Source organism: Chiroxiphia lanceolata, chromosome 2 (assembly GCF_009829145.1).
Source record: "Chiroxiphia lanceolata isolate bChiLan1 chromosome 2, bChiLan1.pri, whole genome shotgun sequence".
NCBI lineage: Eukaryota > Metazoa > Chordata > Aves > Passeriformes > Pipridae > Chiroxiphia > Chiroxiphia lanceolata.
Window position 1 is genome coordinate 56,461,644 of NC_045638.1, and position 22,307 is coordinate 56,483,950.

At 39.1% G+C, this 22,307-nt stretch overlaps 1 protein-coding gene across 1 annotated transcript; it reads right to left on the bottom strand.

Moving 5' to 3' along the window:
- Positions 1-1,917: 1,917 nt before the first annotated feature.
- On the bottom strand, positions 1,918-20,191 carry SERPINE3 (serpin family E member 3). The gene is made up of 8 exons (XM_032679103.1): positions 20,054-20,191; positions 18,937-19,234; positions 14,462-14,695; positions 12,897-13,094; positions 7,181-7,379; positions 6,037-6,137; positions 4,334-4,420; positions 1,918-2,121 (listed from the first exon to the last, which is right to left on the bottom strand). The coding sequence occupies exons 1-8, from the start codon at positions 20,168-20,170 to the stop codon at positions 1,994-1,996; spliced, it is 1,362 nt and encodes a 453-aa protein (XP_032534994.1). The 5' UTR covers positions 20,171-20,191; the 3' UTR covers positions 1,918-1,993.
- Between the last annotated feature and the right edge of the window lie 2,116 nt (positions 20,192-22,307).

A 22,307-nucleotide genomic window follows, 5' to 3' on the forward strand; every position in this document is an offset into this window, starting at 1 on the left:
TACTGAACCTGCAAATGAAAACAATATTAATGTTATTTCAATTTAGGGGCTCACTTTCAAAGTGTAGTTCAGTTTAAATACATAAACTAAGCATGGAATTAGCAAATCATGGAATCACTCATTGCTTATATGGAAAAACTGCCTGCAATTGCACCCTTGTCTTACAATAATTTGAACATTTCTGTATTAAAAGCAAAAAGACCTTTTCAAATAGTTGGTAGCCCAAACTAGAAGTTTGCCAAAATCTGAAACCTACCCAAACCATTGGCTAAAGAATCACTTCTGAACTGAGGAAAACAGAGCCTGAATTCGTTGCTTTGTGTTTGTGTTTTAGTTACAGAAGAGGTTATTACAACCCCTTGAATGAAATCACTGCCTCAGATACATTGGATTTGTTGTTGTTTGTATTGCTGTTACCTTGCCTGTCCTTCAAAGGGAATGTGTTCAAACCTGAAATTCAAATTAAAAAACTTTTTTTTTAATTATTTTGAGCAGAACTATACCATTTTAAGTCTTGGAAAATATATTTCTAGCATTACTAGAAGATTGATGCAGTGAAGACTCTTGGTCTACATAAAAATTCACTGTGAACTTATGGACATAGTGAGTTTTAAGCACCTCTAGCTAGCTAGGTTGGTAAAATATACTAACAGTCTATCTTGTTTACCCTTTCCCCTTTTCATACCTGAAAAAATTGTCACTAAGTCTGAGCAAACAAAATGACTCCATTAAAAAGCTAAAAGTACAGAAATGTACTTCTGATTTTGAGTTGATTGGAAAGTATTTTATGCTTCACATAAAAATCTTGTTTTACAATCTGATTTCCTTCCTTTATATAACATATATTATAAACTGAGCCATTTTATTCACCAAAATCAGTTTGTTCTTAATCCTGAAGAGTCTGTGGCTCAGGCTTCATAGATGAGCTTATTGATGCCTTTTTATTTTAAAATTCTGCGTTAGCCAACTAAAAATACTTATATTCATTAACTGGTAATGATTGCCAAAGCATATTTAGAACAAAACGTCCACCAAGGTGTAGTGATTTTTCTCTTTAAAAAATAGCTGCTTGCATTGTGATGTTGAAATGTTAAGATACAGATTTTTAAAGCAGAATTTTGCGTACACAGGTATTCACTGATTAAGAGAAGTGTGTTGCTTGGAAGCAGATAAGGAAAACTATTCTCTGTGGTCTTTTTGTTAGGCCCCAGCATTTTACTGAACCCTATAAGTTACTGTGTTCTGCACTTAGGAGAGAAACTTGGTGGTTTGAAGGATTTATTTAAGCTGCAAATGTACTGCGTTGCTAAGAATGGTAAGAGCTGTTGGAGATGGCCCGATGCTTCAGAGGAGCAAATACCTACTAAATGGTGCATAATGCAATTTTTATTATTGCCAACGAGCTATATAGTGTTTTCTTTTGGCAGAGTTTCTGGAATAATGTGATTGGACATCTGAAATGAGACAATACTGAAGCTAAAGGAGCAGCACTGTGATGCTTCTCTCTCAAGACATGCTCTGCAGTTTTGTTTGTTTATGTTTTTGGTTGGATTTTTTTTGTTTGGGTATGGGGGTGGTCAAGAGTTACCAGTTGCAAAAGAAATGCCTTTTTTTTGGCAGAAGTCTGTTTGCTATCAGTATAGGCATGAGTAAGTTTCATTTATAGGGAAAGATCTCTATTTTAACTATTTCCAGTGTTAATCTGGCCAGTTTGTAATTTGAATAGCCCTGTGGAGTTCAGTACTGAATGCTGGGGCATTTAAAATCTTTAAGATCTTTCTAGTGCCTAAAGCTGTTGTAGAAATCTCTGAGCTCATACTGCATTGAGAGGAGAGGCTAATCTGACTTCTATGAGTCATGCATTCTTTTTAAGAAAATTAAACCATAGTCTTTATGCTTTAAAAACCCAAACCCCACTGTTCCCATGTTTGATGAAATTTCCTGGATTGAAGAATGGCAGGCTATTTAGAAAGAACTTGTATTGATTTCAGTGCTACTTGTGAAGAATTCTGCTCCTGAAAGGCAGAGCATGCATACCTGTATTAGCTTGTCTCAGAAAAAATGTGAAGGGTCGGTCTGCTTTGAAAATAGGTGTTCGAGATCTTTTTAGTAGTACCATTGCTGTAATGCAACCAAGAAAAAACATTAGTAAAATGCATCCCTTTCCTTTGCATCTTCTGTACAGTGCCCTCAAGCTCTGATGTTTAGTACCTTGAGTTTTGAGTTGCTCCTCTGCTTTAACTACAAACCAAAAATTTTATCCAACAGTGAAATCAGTCTGAATTAATGAGTCCAGAGTCGTGAGACTACGTGCAGGTGATTTGTGTGTATTTTGATGCTGAAGTGAGTCCTTCTGGCTTTGGATTTCAAAGGTAATGTAATTTTTGATGTTGTTGCAGCCCTAACTCTTCTAAGTCACAATTCTTGGCTGTGCTGTTCTGATGAAAAAGATAAGCAAGGCACAGATGTAGTCCCTCTTCTGATTGGGAGACATGGAGCAGAGAAATATCTGTCATCCTGGAATTTCCCTTGTCAGAGCTCTGAATAAAACTGTAGTGTCTCAAAGATTCAAGTATCTCAAGTATATCATTCTCAAGTTATGATTGATTTTCCCTTCTCTGTTTGTGGGTTAATTATTAGATTAAATAAAGAATCCATAAGAATTATGATGGCTCAGCTATTATTAAAATACGTCTTTAAATAAATTATTCCTTGTACCTATGTAGTATTAAGAATGCATTGTCAAAATACCCCAATACTAAAAACAGCAGATTTGGATTATTTTTTGAGAAGTTAAGACAATGGAATTAATTTGAAGACTCAAGACACAGTAAAACTAGTTTGAGAGGCAGTGTTTTAATGCTCATAAAAAAAGTGCCTGTTTTTGCTTTCGAGCCACCAAGTGACTAGATCCAGAACTTTTAAAGTAAACAAACATATTTTAAAATCAGCTTCTTAGCTTGGTCTGACTGGAGTTAAGGGAGTTTTGGCATTGGTTTCAATGGGATAAAGATCTATTACCCTCAGATTGAAGCCATCTAAAAGCTTTTATTTTGTGTAGGGATTAGTAGAAAAATTATGAGAAGTCATAGAGAGGAAAATAGTTTCAAAATTTAAAACTACAGCTCTGCAGAAAGGTTAACTTGGTTACATCAACTGTTCACTGTACACCCACCTGTGTACTACATGTGTCAGATTCAAAACTGTTTCTAGAGAAATGCTATAAATACACCAACTCAGGTGTGCTCAGATTGCTTTTGGTATTGTGACTGTGGTACATTTGAGTGAGGGAATGTGCGCACTGCAGTGAGGTTCACTGCTCTCTCTATGTGCCTCTTGAATTCCTTCCTGGAAGCAAGGAGGAGAAGTGGGAGAGACTCAGATCTTGCCCTGATCCACAGTCAAAGACCACCACCAGCATTTGCACTGTGTGTGTGGAGCATGTCTACAGTTGGCACAGCCCAGGGAAGGAGAAAGATGAGAAGTGGTTAATGATCACCCTGCTGCTGTGCTGATATTTGAATGGCTTGAGGGCAAGTTCAGCCTTTTCAGAGAAGAAATGGAAGGGGTTTAGGATTACAGTTGCTTTCCATGCTTGCTTGGATCATCTGAGGCTTCCAAAGACAAAACAAGAAAAGCAGGGGCCTTCTTTGATAGGGCTCATGTGACCAATTAAAAAAAAAAAGGGAGGAAGACACAGCTCATTAATTTTGGTTCCCCTGCTTTATGTAAATTGCGTGAAGGATTTCAGCTGGTGAAGGTAATTTACTAGCCGTGTAGTCTGTAGCTGAGATTTTACTCTGAATCTCCCTGTTCACCCAGCCCCAGCTGCTCATGAGGAAATGATCCTGTAGCAGAAGCTACTGCATGTGAAGGTCACACTTCAAAGTATGTAAGAATCAAGCCTGTCTTCGTAAAACTTTCCCATCATTACTTTCAGTGCTATCAAAGAGATCATCTTCAAATCTCATAGCAGTTCAGGCACTATAGATAAAATATTACCAAGCTTTTCTCATTATTTGTTTTTATGGTCTGAATAAACATATTTGACCAACAGAAAAATAAGTGGTATATTTTCTCAAACAGAATCTTCCCTGGGTTGATAAAGTTGTTTTTCATTAGAGCCTTTACATGTTAGACTGAGATAAAAAATTACAGGTTCGTATGAACATTTACAAAGGTAAAATGGAAGTGTGTTAAATAGAAAAGTTTAAGTTTGGATTAGGCATACATTTAAATGCTACTGTGCTTGTTTGCTTTATTTTAAATAAAAGGCTAGTAGTTTTGTAAAAGACCCCAGAAACGAGAAGTTAGGTCTGTATATTTGATTTACCTGTAGCTCCTGATGCCTTTGTACCATCTTCTGTTATTTCAATTTCTGCTTTGTGAATAGCTTCTGAAATGTAAAGACTATCTTGATCTGAAAAAGAAATGTTAGTAGTTATTTTCTGAATTCCATTGCAAACTTATTTTTAAAAGTAATTGGAATGCTTCTGCCTTTTTTTCCTGCAGAATCTAAGGATCATATAACTGTTAGGTATTTTAACCATCTAAACTGTTTTCCCCCTATATGGACAACGGTGGACTGAATGCTGGGTGGGAGTTACTAGTTTGAGAGGTCTCCAGGTTGTGGTGGAAGGCAAGGTTACATAGTGAAAGTAGAAACTAATTAACACAGTGAGGACAAGGCAAGAACTGAGAAACCATTGAAAGGAAAACAACAGGAAAAAAATACTCTTCAGGAAGAAACAATGGGACTGTGACATAAAATGGAGCTTGGGAAAAAACTTATTTCAGAAAGCTACTGAGTATTACAAACTTGCTTCTCTCCAGCTGACTGTGGAGGGCAGAAAGCAGGGAAGGTTGGCAGACTTTTTTTTCTTGTCAAATACTTCTACAAGCCTTATCCTCTGATGGAAACTACCAGGCTGCGTACAGAGGAAGGAAGCTGCTAAATTATATTGTTTATGGAGTTCATTTCCTCCAAGCACGTATCTTATTTAAATAGATATTAACTTTATAAAATACATCTTTGCGCGCTTCATCAGTACATTGATATTTGTTTGCAATAAACAAAGCAGCAGGCTTTAACAAAAAAGTGAGCAGCAAAATTATTTTAATGTGCATCTCTTTGCAGTCTGAGATATAGAACATAGCAACAGAACACTGCTATGTTCAATTTTAAAAGTGGCATGAAAAACTCCATGAGAAATGTACCTTCTGAGGTTCATCCTAGATAAGTAGTTTTTCTGTAAGAGCAGGTCTGAACTGAAGGAATTCCAGTTGTTCACTCACATGCACAAGAATGTAAGGTGCTCTCTGGGTGCTACCACTCTTGAGTCTTTACTATGAGCAGAAATGACTAAATTGAAAATCTTTGTGTTGCTGGAAGTAGTCAAAGAAGAAAGAAAATTGATAACTTGGATTCTTTTTGTATTTAATATTAAATAGGGGCAAAAATTTTCCAAGGAGCAGAAGAATTTCAGGCTTCCAAAACCAAGAGTTTAGTCATAACACCAGTATTTTAGCAAAGGGAAAGTATAACTCCATCCACTGATCACTGGATTAGCAAGATAACATGACCTGGGCATATACCATTACTGTTTGTAGTGTTAGGAGCTGAAATACAGACTTGTTGGTCCAGCATCCCTGTTTAATGACTATTTAAAAACACAAATAGGATGCTTTAGTACAACTTGCATTCCTAAATTTCTGAATAAATATTTTTCAGGCCTATGCTATCTTGACAGTTTTAATCTTAAAGAAAACAGAAGGGAAAAATAAGCTCAAGACCCAAACCAACCCTGTCCTTTTCAGGTTCCTCTTTTCCACAAAAAAGCTCAAAATTTTATCAATTGGCAAAATTGATGAAATCAATTGATAGAATAGAGCAGTTGAGGTGTAAGCTGTGTTTTAGAATTTTGCAGAGAAAGCAGTGCAACTAATTCAGAAGACTCAGGTCTACCAAATCACTCAAAGGTAGAAGTCTACAACTGTTGGGTCAAGGATCATTTTGTATTTAGTCAAGTCTCTTACCTGAAATGCCTTTAAAATTAGCAGTGATGGGATCAAATGCGTCTTTAACTCCCAAGGCAGAAAAAACTGTCTTTAGGTCAAAAAGGCTTTGAATACTGAACCTGAAATTATTATGATAGATTTTATTTAAATGCTGGATTTGTAATTTTGTAGAGTTAAAAGCATAACAGATGCGATTTATTTCAAGCCTTTCCATTTCATCCATCTATTCCTGTATGACCCCAGTGCATGCTGTCTGTTTAAGTGTACTTTGCAGAAAAGCACCTCATCTTCACCTGAAGTTGTTAATAGAAGGAATCCCTCACTACCATCTGTTGCACTCAGATTGCCTTTCAGTCTTCTTGACATATGAACTCTGCATTTTCCCAAGTTTGGTTATAGCAAATGGCACTTTGAAACATTTGCCAATGATTAGCTTGGAGAAAAAGAATATTAATGCATAAACAGTTTCTCAGGGCTTCATTAATGTGATGAATGCATAGTAAGAGATGTATAATGAAGTCCTTCCTTGCTGATCCATACAATAGGTACAGCCACAAAAAGCCTCCTCTACTTGCTGCCTCCTGCTGTGCAATTTCAGTGGAATAGATGATAGAAAATACCTCCGGGGTATGCGTGTTTGCTAACAACAGCAAATGACTAAAGTGGAAAATGAATGATGTGAGCTTGGTTTGTGCATGGAAAAGATGGGTATGACTATGACAGTAGGGGTGTGCACAAGTTCTTTGTACAGTGCCTTTTTGTAGTACACTGACAAGTTTAAAAAACACACAATAGTGTGTTTTTACAAGGTTATATATTTTTTTTCTCCCTTAAGCAAAGAGAAAAATGGAGCGTGGGAAAGGTCCAGCAACATATCTCTTTTAGGTCTTTAAAGGGTTGTTAATCCCAGACAAATTTTAAGTAAAACCTGTAGGATCAACTGCAATACTTCATTTTTTTAAGACATTACAGAGCATACCAGAAAGTCTTGTCATTCCCAGCTCACCTGTTTGTGCCTTAAGAAAGGCCATCTTTGATCGTGAGATGAATAACAAAACAGAAAGCATGTCACTTGATTTTGCTCACACATTGCTCGTGAAGGCGCTATCACATGAAATTCTGACAGTTGAAGTAGTGAAGCTATCGTGCTAACATTGCTTACCTAGGTAGAAAAATGTCCATCTTTGTTCTCTTTAAGCTGTTGGCCCAGAGGGTTATGTCTTTGGCAGAAAGGTGAGACTCAATCTGGGACAAAGGTGTTCTTTTATGGCTGGGAAGCACTAGGAACATGCTGTGTTTCTCCCCCAGATAGGGTAACTCGACCACACTGAACGCCTCCAGAGCCGCAGTCTGGAACTGGCCTGTGGGTGGGCAAATGTAGACCTTATTTCATCATCAAAGTGGGAAAACTCCCCCCAAACCTACAACCCCAGCTAGGGTCAGCAGACAGTTCAGAGCAGCTGTGGTAGGATTTAAGGAATTGTCTCTAGTACATACATTCTTGTAGCCAGCTCAAGTTGCTATTAACTCACAACAGTCTCTCATCTGAACAGAGCTGATTGTGAGAGAGACGTATGTATCTTGGCAGAAAAGTGCTAGTGCAAGTGGTAGTAGCCGAAGCAGCGCCTCAACAGAGCATGAGTATTTTATTACTTTCTCATATAATAGCTGTCCTCCTTGCTCAGAGTTTAAAAAAATATTACCAAGGCAATGACAGTAACTGTGGTGACTCGTCCTGCAATGCACGTTCTTTAACTAAAGATGCAATTTTATGTCTTTCACTAAAATTTTAGTGCTGATAGAAGTTACAAAAACAAATTGAAGTATCCCACTTAATTAACTGAAATCTACTTTGCCTCATGTTTCTGTCTCTGTAACCTTAAAAATCAGTTTTAGCCTTATTTCAAGAAAAAAATAGTTACATTAAACAACAGTTTATGCTTATTTAAGCATCATATTTATAATTTTTGAAAGTCTAGGCACAAAAATCTATCAAAATCAGATGAAGGTTATAAAAACTAGTCTCAAGAGTAAAAGCTGGAGGGTTTCTAAACTTGCAATTGGTTATACAAAAATTTGTAATAACCATTTTAAAGTACCATTTTAATTCCATATTTCAAAGAACAATTTAACCAGGCATTTCTAATGGACTCTGTTATACAGTAGAACAGATTCCACTATCACAATTTTAGCTTCTTATTTTTCCGTCTGAGAATCCAATAAATAGCATTTCAGGAACATTCAGTACTAGTTAGCAGACCAGGAGTTAAATGCAAGCTTAATACAAGTTGCAAGCAAATATTTTATTGCCTTTGCTGCAGGCCATCCAAAATACTCAATCTACTCCTTCTTCACCTGGCTGTAGTAGTTGTAACTTCAAGGTGCTCACACTTTCTGAACCAGGGGTTGTAAATAACAGAATATATGTAGCTCATGTTCATAATACCTAAATATTTGGCAATATGTACATAGCTGTAGGATGTCTCAAGTACTTAGTGTACAATATTTGTTAGTGTTGCAGATATGGACTAGACAGGATTCGTAAAGTGTTGATTATTCTGCTAGATTAAATCTTAGGCTCTCAGATGAGCCCTCCTGCTTTGCACCATGGAGAGAGAATTGCTCTGTTAAAACTAACTCCCAGCATGTGGATCATTTGCTGGGAAAAGATGTTCTGCTTTCCAATGGGCAAACAAGGAAGATTTACGTTTGTAGTGCACTGGGCATGAGTGGTTTAATAGGCAGGCGTGCTGATAATTTGAAGTCAGCACATTCTGTGCAAAGGTTATACAGTCCTTCCTTATTTGTTAATTAGAAAGAAAATCAAAGACTTTATGTTATTGAGTCAGAACATTTAGCGTTCCTTGCTTGAACTGATTTTGAGCATCCCATAAGGATTATACACATGCTAAATTAGAATTCAAATGTCGTTAACAAATGGCTTGGAAAAATGAATATGTAAAGTAGCTGCAGTGTTTAAGAGGCACGTGTGAACAGTAATGTTGACATTTTCTTAGAGCAGTGTTACTTATCCCCAGGCTAGTTTGTTCTTCGTGGCAATGTTAAAAGGATAAACAATGTTGTAAAAGTTGCAGTTGATAGTAGGTTACAGCTAATCTTTCTCACTCTGTGCTTTAGATCCTGGTGGGAGACAGCTACTATCATTTAATAATGACAGAAAGTTATCTTGGGCCTCTGTTTAGTTGTACTGAGCCTGTCTTTTGCATTTATTTCAAACTGATTTGTTAGAAATGTTTCTGTCACTTTTAGTGACAAAGACTGAATTGGCTCAATCAAGCCTGACAATCAGCAAATTTTAAATGATCCCTTTCATTTTGGCTTTCCTTAGAAGTCTCTCCAGCTGCAAAAAGCTTACATACTTCAGACTGGATTAGTATTTTGGGTAACTTCCTTTTCTGTGCAAATATTTAGTGCTTCAGCTACCTACTTAAGGATGATAGGATGGAGTTCTTGTGTTCAGGGAAGTGGTTAAATAAGCAGAACTAACAATTTCGCATCAAGTTTGCAAGGATTCTGGTGCAAATATGGGGTCAGACAATGCAGTTCAGCTGCTGAATTCCTGGTCACTGGCTTTCCCTGACTATACCCACTTGTATAAGCATTGGCAGCCCCCTGGCTTCTGTTGTTTTGGACCTCTCATTTGTTTATTTCTCTCTGCTAAAAGAGAAAGTTTGGAGAAAAGGTCCATTCTTAAGGTAATAGCTGTATTTGGTGAGCTTCTTTTGCCACTTGCTTCTGAAATACATGATGCTCACCAAGTATGTTCCCAAGAAACCTATTTGTTTACCTCTTAAAGCAGTGAAGGGTAAGGCTATTCAAGAGATCATGGGTAGCAAAAGCCCTTACTGTGAGCTGGTCATACAAAATCACCCAGGACTAAAAAATTGAGTTGATGTAGTTCATGTTGCTCAACAACAAGGAAGATGAGGTGTAGGGTTTTGGAAAGGGAAACTGCACTCCTCAGTAAAGTAATTTAACTTGTAAAAGGTTCAAATGTAAATAGGATGGGAGTGTGTCAAGTCAGAGGTGTGAATGTGGTCAGGAGCTGGCAGTCCCAGCAGGAGGAAGAAGCAATGGTGGGCATACCATGAGTGTCCAGAAAGAAGAGATGCCACAAAGAAAGATGTAACTGTAAGGACAAACTTGCAAAGAGCAGAAGAAATTATTTCTTGACCGGGTGAATTATGGTTTAGAGATAAAAAGGCACAGAAATAACAAGCTGCCATCTGCCTGCTTGATGTGACTGTTGCACAGCAAATGTTTTAGCCATATAAGCTATTAAGCCATATAAGATATTAGATTTTTTTTTAGATTCATGCCAATTATTTGTTGTAACTTGTCGGGGTTGACAGAGAATCTGTCAGCAGCCTGGCAATTAGTGATGAGGAATTTAAACAACTTTTAGGAAATATTTACTGTAATGGTGGATGGAACAAACATAATGCAGCCCAGACCAAAGGTCACCAATCAAAATGTGTATAGTGTCACCAATAGCATGTCACAGCATGCACAGTGTCTTCAGTGTCACCAATAAGAGTGTGTGCAGTGTCTTATGCTTGAGACTTTTGACCAATTGTGTTATGGCACGATAGTGTACAAAGAGTATAAAAGAAACACTTGAGAGCAATAAACAGCTTCCTGATCACCTTGCACCTGGACTATGTCTGACTCTGATATTTATGTCGCATTGGCCGTTCCGACATTATCAGCGACAGTAACTGGTGGCAAAGAAGTAGTCTGATGATAGAGCAAAAGATAATGGTGAGGTTCCTAATCGAAATGAAGAAAAGAGTAATTACACTGCCAGAGATGGAAACAAAGTTTACATTACTTCACATCATAAATTCTCGTCACATTAGAGAGATGAATAATAATCTGGAACCTGGATGATCACCACCCCAAAATATGAGAAGAACTTGGATGTGGAATTGCAAATGAGTGAGCAAAAATTTTAATAGACTGTAAATTCAGTTGTTTCCCATGATTGGAAAAAAGGATTAATTTATAAAGAAAAAGAAAGTAATCTGGGAAGTTTTAGAAAGTACTCTGGAGAAAACAATAATCAAGTCACAGAAGGAAATAGAAAGTGAGATAATTTGCAATATAAAACAGACTAGCAAACAAATCTATAACCTTTTTTGACTCAATAACTAATTTGATAAAAAGGCATTGATCCAGCCATCTAGTTTTAAATAAAACAGCAAATATAATTTCATTGTGGCACTATTTACAGGTAAAAGTGATGGCAATTAGAGCAGGAAAAGAAAAGCAGCAAGCAGACACTTAAAGCAATGTAAAAGAGGGGCTCCCAGGTTGAAAAGAGTTACTAGTGGCTTTCCAAAGTATTGTCCACACTAAGACTTTCATCAAAGACAGTGATTTGCCATGATGACTAGAGTGGTGGAAATCAAATGGTGGAGATTTCTCCCCCTTCCCCTTGAGGACTCATCAGCTGGAAAAAAATGCAGAAAGGAAAAAGGCCCAGGTGGGGCCAACCTTGAATAACCACCCTGAGCTGGTTCTGCGCTACACTATGCAAGGTACTTTTAGGAAGACATAGAAATACTAAAATCATTTTAGCGAGCATGAATATAGCTTCATTAAAAGTGTTGTGTACATTCCTGATCATTTATTCCTCGAGAAAGATTGATTTAAATTTGGAAAAGTGCAAAAAAGAACTAGTAGAGAATTGGAGCCTCATTTCGAATAGCTTTAGAAGAGCCAGCTGCTTCAGTTTATCTAACAGGAAGTTGAGAGACAACTTGGTGACTTGCAAATAATGTTTGGGAGTAAATATCAAAGCTGAAGAGAAACTATTTAACTTAAAGCTGGCATGATGTTAAGAGATATAAATTGGTCTTGAGAAAATTTACACTTGGAATTAGGGAGGTTTTTACCCAAGTGCACTTCTGAAATTTAGGGTAGAAGGGAAAGGAGCTTTTTATATTTTGAAAGAGATTGTATAGCTAACTGGCATAATTCCTGTTGGTAGAAAATTAAGCCTGCAGCATAAGTCCTCTTGTCAGCAACCCACATACATCAAGCCTTTGAAAGTAGCCTACACTGTATTCATATATTATAAAAATAAAAGTTTGACCTATATTTATAGTGGTTTAAGCCTGTGCTGAAATCACCCACTGATTTGGTTTAAGCACCATAAAAAATTATCTTTTCTTGCAGAATTTGGCCCTGAAGATCTGCAATTTTACCCTAAAGTCTTGGAAACAGGCTGTGACTAGAGACAAGAGGGGTGGGTGTGCAGTGCTGGTGTTCCTGGTTATACCATCCTCCCTCGGTGCTCACACACTCCAATGACAAGCAGGGATTAGGCTGAGGGGCCAGAAAATTTTTTATTTACCCCACAAATCAAACTGGCTTGGTATAGTTCTAGTCTTAACTGCCCCTCTGTCATGGGGTCAAACGTGCTTCCTATGGTCCCCCCTTCCTAAGCAGCTTTATTTAGCAAGCTCCATGCTATTGTAAAGGACTTTTTATACTGTGGTACCCTCAGTCTCTTATGTTTCTTTCTCCTGGTCCATTATCTTGGTGCCTTTTGGTTGTTTGCTACAGCTGACAAGTTTATTATGGAGTGCTAGGAGGTGTTGGTCTGTGAAGGATGGGACAGGGACAGTAGATATTTTAGGAACCATTCTGAATGCAGAATCTGTTTAATCAATGCTTGGCATTATAAGGAGTCAAGTTGGCCACTTAAGTCATCTCCTTCATTGATGGAATTTCTTCTGAGACTTCTCTAAGCTAGGAAAATAACACTATCTTAGTGTGGTATTTGTGGAAAATAAATAAAGAAAACTGTTACAGGTTGTACAATAGCTCAAATCTGGATTAAGGACAGTTACCATAGTTAACTTCGGCTGTATGATGCATTGTGGGCACTTTCAGGGTTGAGCCCTCTGATGTGGTAAAAGGCAACATCTGAGTGTCCATAAGGGAAAACTTCTTTTGCCACGTGCTTCTGAAATACATGGTGCTCACCAAGGCAACCTGGCTGAGCGACGACCTAGCGGTCTCCAACAGCATGCCACGCACATCCCCATCTGCATGGAAAAGAGACAGGGAGAGGGACACATGCATCCTACTTGCCCAGGACTAAAGGCCAGGTCCGTGTGACTAAATAAAGCAAGTCGGGACCTGAGCTTATGGTCCTACATGTTCCCCATAGCACCATGAAAGCATTCAGTGCCACAAACATCATCCCTGGGGAATTTGGCTGTTCTCCATCCCGAAAGGCAAGAGGCAAAACTCATAAGGTACCATTAACCCTCTACCTTCCCCTCTCCACCTATGCATGGACCTCATCTGGATTGCCTGCTGGTCCCTGCTCTCCCCAGAACTGAGTTTGAGTTGGGCAGTGTTGAGGGTCAAAGCTGTACCAGCACTGTGCCACTTGCTGAACAGTGCAGATGACAGCAGCCCGGTGTTCAGCACTATGCCCTAGCTCTAACTGGTGTTCTAGGTTAAATATGCCCAGGTGTATCTCAGAGGTGTTCATCATTAGTACCAGAAATACCTCATGGCATGACCACAGACTGCTTTATGAAGTAACTAAGTCACCTGGGGCTTATATCCTAATTTTTCCCTTCTCCTATTTACTTGTCAGTTCAACTGATCCTGCTTTGGGTATCTCTAAGATTTCTGAAAGAGTGATCCGCTTTTAATTCATTGATATTGCAATGTGTGCACTGCAATATGACCTCTCATTTTAGTACCTGCTTCTAGAGCAATACACTTCTGTCATGGAGCTGGATCACTTCTTAGTGTTCATTTGAGAAGGACAGAATGTTTTTTTCGTTAGTTTCAACAGCTTTAATGTGTGTATTTAACATCAGCTCATATGTTGCTGGCCAAATTAACATTCACATAAGTTGATAGGGCAAATCAGGGACTGCTTTGCTCTGCTGCTTCTTAGGAATTTCTTTTTCAATTATTTTTTTAATTAACACAGAATTTAATTTCATTACTTTTCTTGCTTATGTGGAAAGTAAATTCTTTTTATTTTCCCATTTTGACTTTTAAACTTGGAGTCTGACTGCTGAGCTTATGGCCCTGCATGTTCCCCATAGCACCATGAAAGCATTCAGTGCCACAAACATCATCCCTGGGGAATTTGGCTGTTCTCATTAAAAGTGAAAACACTGCAAAGGATTGCCATTTTAAAAATTAGAGGAATGAGGCCAACTGGTTACCAGCTTGATACTGCAAATTTATACTCACAGGTTCAGACCAATTCCACTCTTTCTTCACGTTAGAAATGAATGTCAGCACAAGAATTAGTTTTTTCTGGCTTTCAGCTTTGGTTTGGACAACAGAGTGTGGCAAAAACTGTACTTGGCTTAATGCAATTTCTCTCATTACTCTTATTTTACATGTTATTCACGTGCATTCTTGTAGGTTGCTGTGTTACCTGCAAGGTTACTGGTGATCCATTCCTGTATTTGGGCCGTGGTTCTGTTGGGGTCAGTAAAGTTGGTTTGCTGCAGGCTGCTGTTCGCCCAGCGTGCAGCATGTGCAGTGAAGTGAGGCGAGAGCTGCGTGCCAGCATCCACAAAGAAGGAACATGCCAGCTGAACCACTGTGCCTTGGCTCGAGTCGGTCACTCCTTCATGCACTGTGCGCAAGAAGTCCTGCGTGCTTTGATCTGCCAGGCAAGAGAGAGGGAGAAACTGCAACTATCACGTTGAGGTTAAGGATTGCCCCAGGGCTCCACAGCTCTCAGTTCCAGTGCTGACATGGTGTCCTCTGATTGTTAAGCACGGGAGCACCTTGACTTTATGGAGCATTACTGTCAAGCACTACTGTTGAGGGCGATGATGCTCTAGGCATGGTAAAGCACTCTTCATGTTGCTGTAGGAATCACTCTAGTGCAGATGTGTCAAGCAGCTGAACTCACATCAGGTTCACACCTCTATGCAAATGCACCTCTGAACAATTTATAAGGTACATTATTTTTTGGTTTTGGGCCGTAGTGAGATCTATTACCTCTGGCAGTGACTGGCCACAGTACCCACTGTCTCCTTCTCTTGCCATTATCCACCTATCCCAGGAAAGGCATCTCCCTATAGCCCCAGGTTAGTCTCTGCTGCCCTTGTTTTGTTTCTTGAAGGGTTAGTGTCCCAACTGGCCACCAGTATGGTGATGAGCCCTGGCTATGCTAAACAGAACTGATGGTTGCTTCACATGTGTTAGAAGCGACTCGTCTATTCATACAACCCACAAGATGTCTGCTTTTTTTTCAAGTACAATTGTATTCCCATTCAATATTATTTTCTTCTAAATCCTAAGATCCCTCAGATCCTTTCCAAAAACTACTATTTTTTGACTCATGGTTCCCCAATTTGGATGACTCATTATTTCTTGTAAATCTAGAATTTTGCACTTGTCCTTACTGAGTTGTATCCTATTCAGTTCACATGTTTCTCTGACTTTCCAGGATCCTTTTAAATACTCTTCTGGTCCTCTAAAATGCTTGTAGCAATTACAAGCTCAGTGTTGTTCCAAAATTCAATAGTGTACTCTTTAGTTTGCTGTCTACTAATAGAAATAGTTGAATAAAGCCCTGGTCTCCTGTTTCTGAAAAGCTCATAGTAGTTCAACAGTGGTGGCTTCTGTGATGGATACATGGTTGAGGTGTGAGCCCAGAAGGAACATGAGTCCCGCAAACTCAGAGAATCCTGTGTTTTTAAAATCACTACGTTCCCATAGACTCCCTTGAAGGGTGATTTAGGAGCCATTATTTTTCTCAATTGCAATGATTTGTGATTGAATGGTTCATGCCAAAGTGAACTCCTGAGGCCTGGGACTCTCACCCCACCTGAACAACGTTTATGTGCTCTGTGTCAAATCTCCTCAAACTTCCCGTGTTTTGCAGTTCGCCCCTTTCCTACATATCTTGTTGTATTTTGGAGGAGATTTGCCTAGTGTCAGATAATAAAAGTCTGTGAAGATGTGCTACTTGCCTTTAAGACATTTTCAGCAGATTCCTCATTCTATAACTAAGTTTTCAATGAGGACTGGGAAATGTCTGGAGTACTGCTTTCTTTAGCAAGAATCAGTGCCTTTTGGCTTTGTGGGACCACAGGAACTTTCTGATTTCACCATCTAGTGCCCCCAATATCTATGTGAACCTCAGTAGCTCACTGTTGTACATGAATTCCTTGCCACTATTTTCAAGGTGGGTTAGTATTGTGTCCCTTGCTGTGGTACTTGGCTCAGATGCTCCTCTGCTTTGGCTTGAAACCCTGGAATGCCCTGGGGAGCTCATAGGTATCTGGCTCCCCATGGTCATGGCTGAGCTCACCATTATGGCTGGTTGGAAATCTCTTAGTTTTGAGTCGAGAGGCCTTAGGCAAAGGGAGTGATCACTCAGTTTCTCCAGTCACCTGTGGATGTGGGCAGAGCAGGAGGGAAGTCAGGACTGCCATCTGGGATGTGGGTGTTTTGGGGTGGCTAACCAGGGAAGTGAATCCCACATGGACTGACCTGTCCCAGGCTGATCAAGTTAAGGGTCTCAGGTCAAGGGCAGGATAACCATGAGACTCCAGCTGCCAGACAGGTCATCAGGACACTTTTACTGCATTGTTTCAGATTCTTTGTGGGGCAAAAGAGAGTTGCACGTCTGTTGAGTTCTACCACCTGAGAATCCAGTGTGTGTTTTCTGACCTAATAGTACTACTTTAAGTAGCTAACCTGGAGGAAGACTAATCACCTATGGGAAGTTTGGTATTAAAATTTGGATCTATCACTCTATAAGGGATAAAATACTGAACTCCTTGAACAGATGTCTAGAAAACTCACACAGTCTGAGGTGTAAAGTGCTTTCCTTGTGCGTTCTGCATTAGTGTGGGAGCATCTGGCGAGCACTCTGGAAGACGTGAGAAATCAAGGATGGTAAACTGGAAGTAGATGTGGATGTGAGGGGTGGTATCCCAGACTTGTAACTTCCCCAAAGTGCTTAGCTAACCAAAGTCCTGAATTCTTACTTGGAGAAGAGCTCAAAATTGCTTTAAAATACTCTGTTGTTAATAAAATAAATCAGCTAGGAGAAAGCATTTTAAAGTACGTCATTTTGTTTGTGCTGTCTAGAGATACATCACCTTATGCACTGTTTTTCTTAGTATTAGAATAAAAGTGAACAAATCTTCCAAACATTGAAAGAAGATTACAAGTGCATGTAAGAGCAGATTTCTCTGTGAACAGTGAATAACCATCAATGTTTCATTGTTTTCAACCTGCTAAGGTTTTAACCTCATCCTTCATTATTGTTTAGGGCAGACCAACAAAAACATTAATACAAACATTATGTTGAAGAAAGGGATTTTGTGACATATGCATACCTATATAATCTGGTTTTACTCATCTGATAGGAAATTTCATTTCAATATTTGATTTATTTATTTTACTTATTTATTTGATTTAGACCATTTGAGGAAGTGGTTTCCTTCCCCATTTCTGGAAATATGCTGTTATGACCAATAGCAATAGATCCCATCCTACTTTATTTTCACATTCCTGCATTAATATTACTGAAAGCAAAAGCTCATGTGGCTTGTACCACAGACAGCTAAAATGGAGATATAATGTCTCCCTGCTATGATGTGCCACATGAGAAGAGAGCATAAAAGAGTTAGCAAGTCATTGACAACCTCTGCACTTCTCTTTGTTACGTTTTCTGTGGAGATCTGTGCTGGAATTTCACTGTGAAATGTTATTCTTTAAGGTTCTTTCTTAATAACTGAACCCCTAATGACCAGAAGTATCAAGCAAGGTATAATCCTTGTATGAATTAATGTAGTTTAGGAACTGAATTTACAGAAATAGGAGTATTATAGGCAAGAGTTCATTGTATCAGCTGCTCATAATATAGATGCACTCTTCCTATGTCAGTTCATGTAGCTGATAGCTGTATCTCTATCAGCCAGAGTTAGCTCCTACTGCTGTGTTGGTTTTTGAATATTAATCTTATACAGAATGGTGATGGTAACTAAGTCAGGTTACAGCACAGGAAGATGAAATTACTGTAGGTTTTATCTTTAGTTTTCATACCCTGAAAGTGAATTTTATGCTGAGAAATAGCAGTGTCACATCTATACATAAGTCTTGTATATAAGTTGCAAATTTTGAAGATGAGGCAGTCATCTGCTTTTCATAAACATTCTGCCCATAATGTAAAATAGTTTTTGACATGTGATGTGAGATGGTAGGATAATCCAAAGCTAAAATGAAAACAGCATCCTTAAATTAAGCTGACTTAATGCTGGATTTAAAGACATCTGTCTTTCCCATATCCCTTCCAAATTCCCAGTGAGTTTTATTTTAGCCTGCTTTTAGGGAAAGATGCAATTGCACCATCCATCTGTCAATGTGTATCTCTGCCTGCCAGTCTCCTTCTGATAACTTTTCATCTTTTTGGCCAGTTGTAATAACATCATAAGTCTTAAAGATAATTCAACTTCTATAGGTTTCATTTGTTAATGGGATGGGAGAGAAAACAACTCGCCTCTGCCTGGCACCTCTTTGCAGAGCACACAGGGGACAGCAGGGCGCAATGGACACGATGAACCTCTAGGAATCTGGAGCAATTCTGCTGTTCATGGAAGCGGCTTTCTAAATGTAGCTGTATTTTTGTGCCATAAGAGAGTAAGCACTGATTCAGGAAAAAGTGGAACGATAACATGTATATCACACTACTCCTTTGAGTTTCCTTTGTTTCAGCTGATACCTGCCTATCACAGATGGAGGAAAACACTCCCTAAACTAGATCTTGCAGTGAGACAGAAAATGGAAGTTTAATATGACATGTCCCATTCCTGTCTGCTTATTAAGCTCTGAATTTATTAAAAAATGTAAGACAATAAGTATTTTTTTTTAAGCAGTACATACCATGAATGTTGTATCCTAGAGCATCCTGCAGCTCTGTAAAGGTGTTTCCTTGTGCTCCAAACTGCAGCAGCTCCAAAGAAACAGCCACACTTGCTGGAGAGACTACCAGATTGGTTCTGTTCTCTGCTTCAGATATATGCCGGTAGAGATTGATGGCGAATTCAGTTTTCAGCTCTTTCAGCTCATCATAGGAGATGCAGTTTCCTTTGGTTAAGCAGCAAGCAGAGAGGATAAATGCAGAGAAGGAAATGGGCAACATGAAGGCGAGCTGGGAACACTCTCCACCAGATAACCACACCTGCAATTAATAACACAGATATATTTAGAAAAGTAATAGGCTGAGCTGACAGAGGAACTTTCTCGTTCCATCAGTGCTGACATATCACTTGCAATAGTAACGATCACTATTAAAATACTTGTCTGGGTCTACTCAGTAGCTGTTATCATTAAAAAAAAGAAAATAAACATAGGGACATGCTGATGACTCCGTTGACTAACAAGGATCGAATTTTCCAGAATGCTGTAGCATACAGGATGGTTGGCCATTACAGAGCGCCTTGTCTCCCTTGTGTGGAGACAAAGAGCCCCTTGGTTAAAAAGTTAGCCACCTGCACACATGATGACTGCACTTTAGTGCAGTCTCCATGCTGCTAAGCACCCATAGCTCCTTTCTGTCCCCAGCACTCCCAGAAGAAAGGCCACCCGTCGTGAGGTGCAGAAATCTAACTGGTTGCTCCAGGCTGGGCTTTAGATCCAAGTTTGCAAAAGGCTGGCTTCAAATTTCCCCCACAGATATTCCTTCTATGAAATTTATCCCAGTGAAAATAAGATTGTATTTGCAAAAGGTTCGGGTGCTTGCAGCACAAAATCACCATGTCGGATTTTTATGGGAAATCAAGCATTGGTCAACTTTATATTAAGAGACACTTAGATTCATATTTAAAGGAACAATGCTAAAATGACAGAATATCTTTCCTTACAGAATTTCACCTTCTGAAGATTGTATGCAAGTATATTTTAAAAATTACTGCACCTTCTTTCACCTCAGGATTTTCTACAAATCTTTCTCCATGCCCTTTGCTCTAGAGAACACCTCTAATGCTTCGCATTTACTCACAGTTAAATTGTCTTGCCTTTCTGTGTCCTTCTGTGTGTCTGAATGGAAGCTGTCTATGAACGTCTTGTCTCCTTCTTTAATAGGTAGTGGAGTAAAGACTAAGTCATGAGACTGCATTTAAAGGGATAGTCAGTGATCAGAGTCTCTGTCGGCGATGTCTGTACCACTCTGTCCAAATTCCTGTAGGCTACAAGCTCTATGGAGAGCCAGGCAAAGCAGCATGCCACTGACCAGCAAATCCAAGGCAAGGAACAAAAAGGTACACATGGAGATAGAGTCAGCAACTTCCTTGCAAGCCCTGCTGGAGCCTCATGAGACTTGTGACCTGCTGGTACCGAGCAAGGCATCTCCTATCTCTCTTCCCACCCCCCTCCTTCTTTTGTATGAATTCCATTGATTCCTCTGCCACAAAGGGGAAGAGAAAGGGCTCTCTGTGTACCAGGCACACAGCTATTTTTTTACCCCCACTTTGAAAACTTATTCAGAAATCCCATGCAATTAAAATGTCTTTATTTCCTTTTTTTTTTAAATTAATGCCATCCCAAATAGCTAGATTTTCTTTTACTCTTTAGTTTCCAGAAGGAAAGAAACAACAACATGGTGCACTTGAAGGAGATTGAATAAGGAAGGGGTTGCTCTGAATAGACCAGAAGCAGAAGAGCTGTGGTTGTGACTGCTTTAGGAGCAGTTGTAGCTGCTCACGGCTTTCTTCATGTGATGGGGTCAAAAATCCTCCCCGTCACATTCACAAGTTCAGCCTCACAGCTTCACAATGCCAGTTAAAGCAAGATTTGGGCTTAAAAAATAATGTAAAACTGCAGCTTATTGATCTTCACAGAGTTTGACACTATATATATATATATATATATATATACTTAGCTATTTCACAACATACCTTCCTGTTGGAAGAAGACAGTGGGAAAAAGTTTATTACAATCAAACAATAATTTAGGTGCTACTGTTTCATCCTTAGCAGGTAAGGAACAGCCACACAGAATAGATGCAGATACTGGGGCCTGTTTCAGGATCCTGGGCTTTAGACCACATTCCTGCTAGGACCGATGAAGGGGAAAAGCTTTGTCGGTCATAGTCTAGTACAACAGGCAGGGGTGTTGATTTTGCTAGAGATTTCAATAAAATATCCTCATGCTGAAAATTACATTTGAGCTTAAGGGTTTGGCTGAATGAGGACCTCTCTGCTGAAGTTATCATTAACATGTCCACTGGACTGGAGTTGTATTCAGAGGAAATGAAACAGAGGCCACCAAGTGATTTCTCGAAGGGCTCAGAGCTGTCAACAGATAAATTAACTGTGGTCACTGGTGAGGACTATGTGTGTGGATTTGATGTGATGTTCCCAGAGGCTCCAAACTGATAAGACATTTCCTCTGTGCCCTGGTTGATACTATCCTGTGGATTTATTAAGATTTAAAAGAAAGATAAGGAGTCCCTGAAGGTTTTAGGCATTGCTGTCAAAAATTAACATTTAATTGCCACTTTGCAAAAATGTTACTGTCACATTTGTCGTATGTATTTATGGAAGATGTTATTGAAAATTGCACCTGGTATAAATGTTGTGTAGAGCAGCATAGTTTCAGTGGGAAAGGGCAATATGTGTTCTGGGTCTTGTCTCATCACAAAGGGGACTTAGAAATTGGGGGGTTTGTTTCAAATCCTCCCTCTCTGCACCTGCTTTAGGAAAGGAAAGATGTGGAGGAACCTTAGCAGCAAAAACAGTGTTTGCAGACAAGGAGGGAGGACTTAATAAAACTAAAACTGGATCAACACTGTTCAAAGCAGCCATGGGAAATAAGAAATGTGCTTTACATACAATAAATAGAAAAGAAATCCTTTGGTGAATGATGAGAATGATAGAAGGCAGTGGAGTAAGAAAGAAATAAGAATCAGTGAAACTACTGTGGCTAAAAAAAAAGCGATAAAATACTGGAGGAAGGTTGTGAATATTTACCATAATCAAGGTCAGAAACAAAACTTCTTACACCTGTTCAGTTTAGAAACCCAAGTTTTAAGTTTTCTTCCCCAAACAGGGATCCAAGGTTGACAACTGTGTGTCTGAGGAGAAGCTGATGCCACATGAGGGTGAGTCTGAAGACTGAGTTTGCCAAGTGAGTCCATGGAGCCAAGAACTGAGCTGTCCAAATGACCATAGTCTGGGGGGGACTGCAAATCAAATAGGCTAATTACAGAAATCCTGTGTTAGAAATAGAGGTGTCCTGGACCTACTGATGTATTA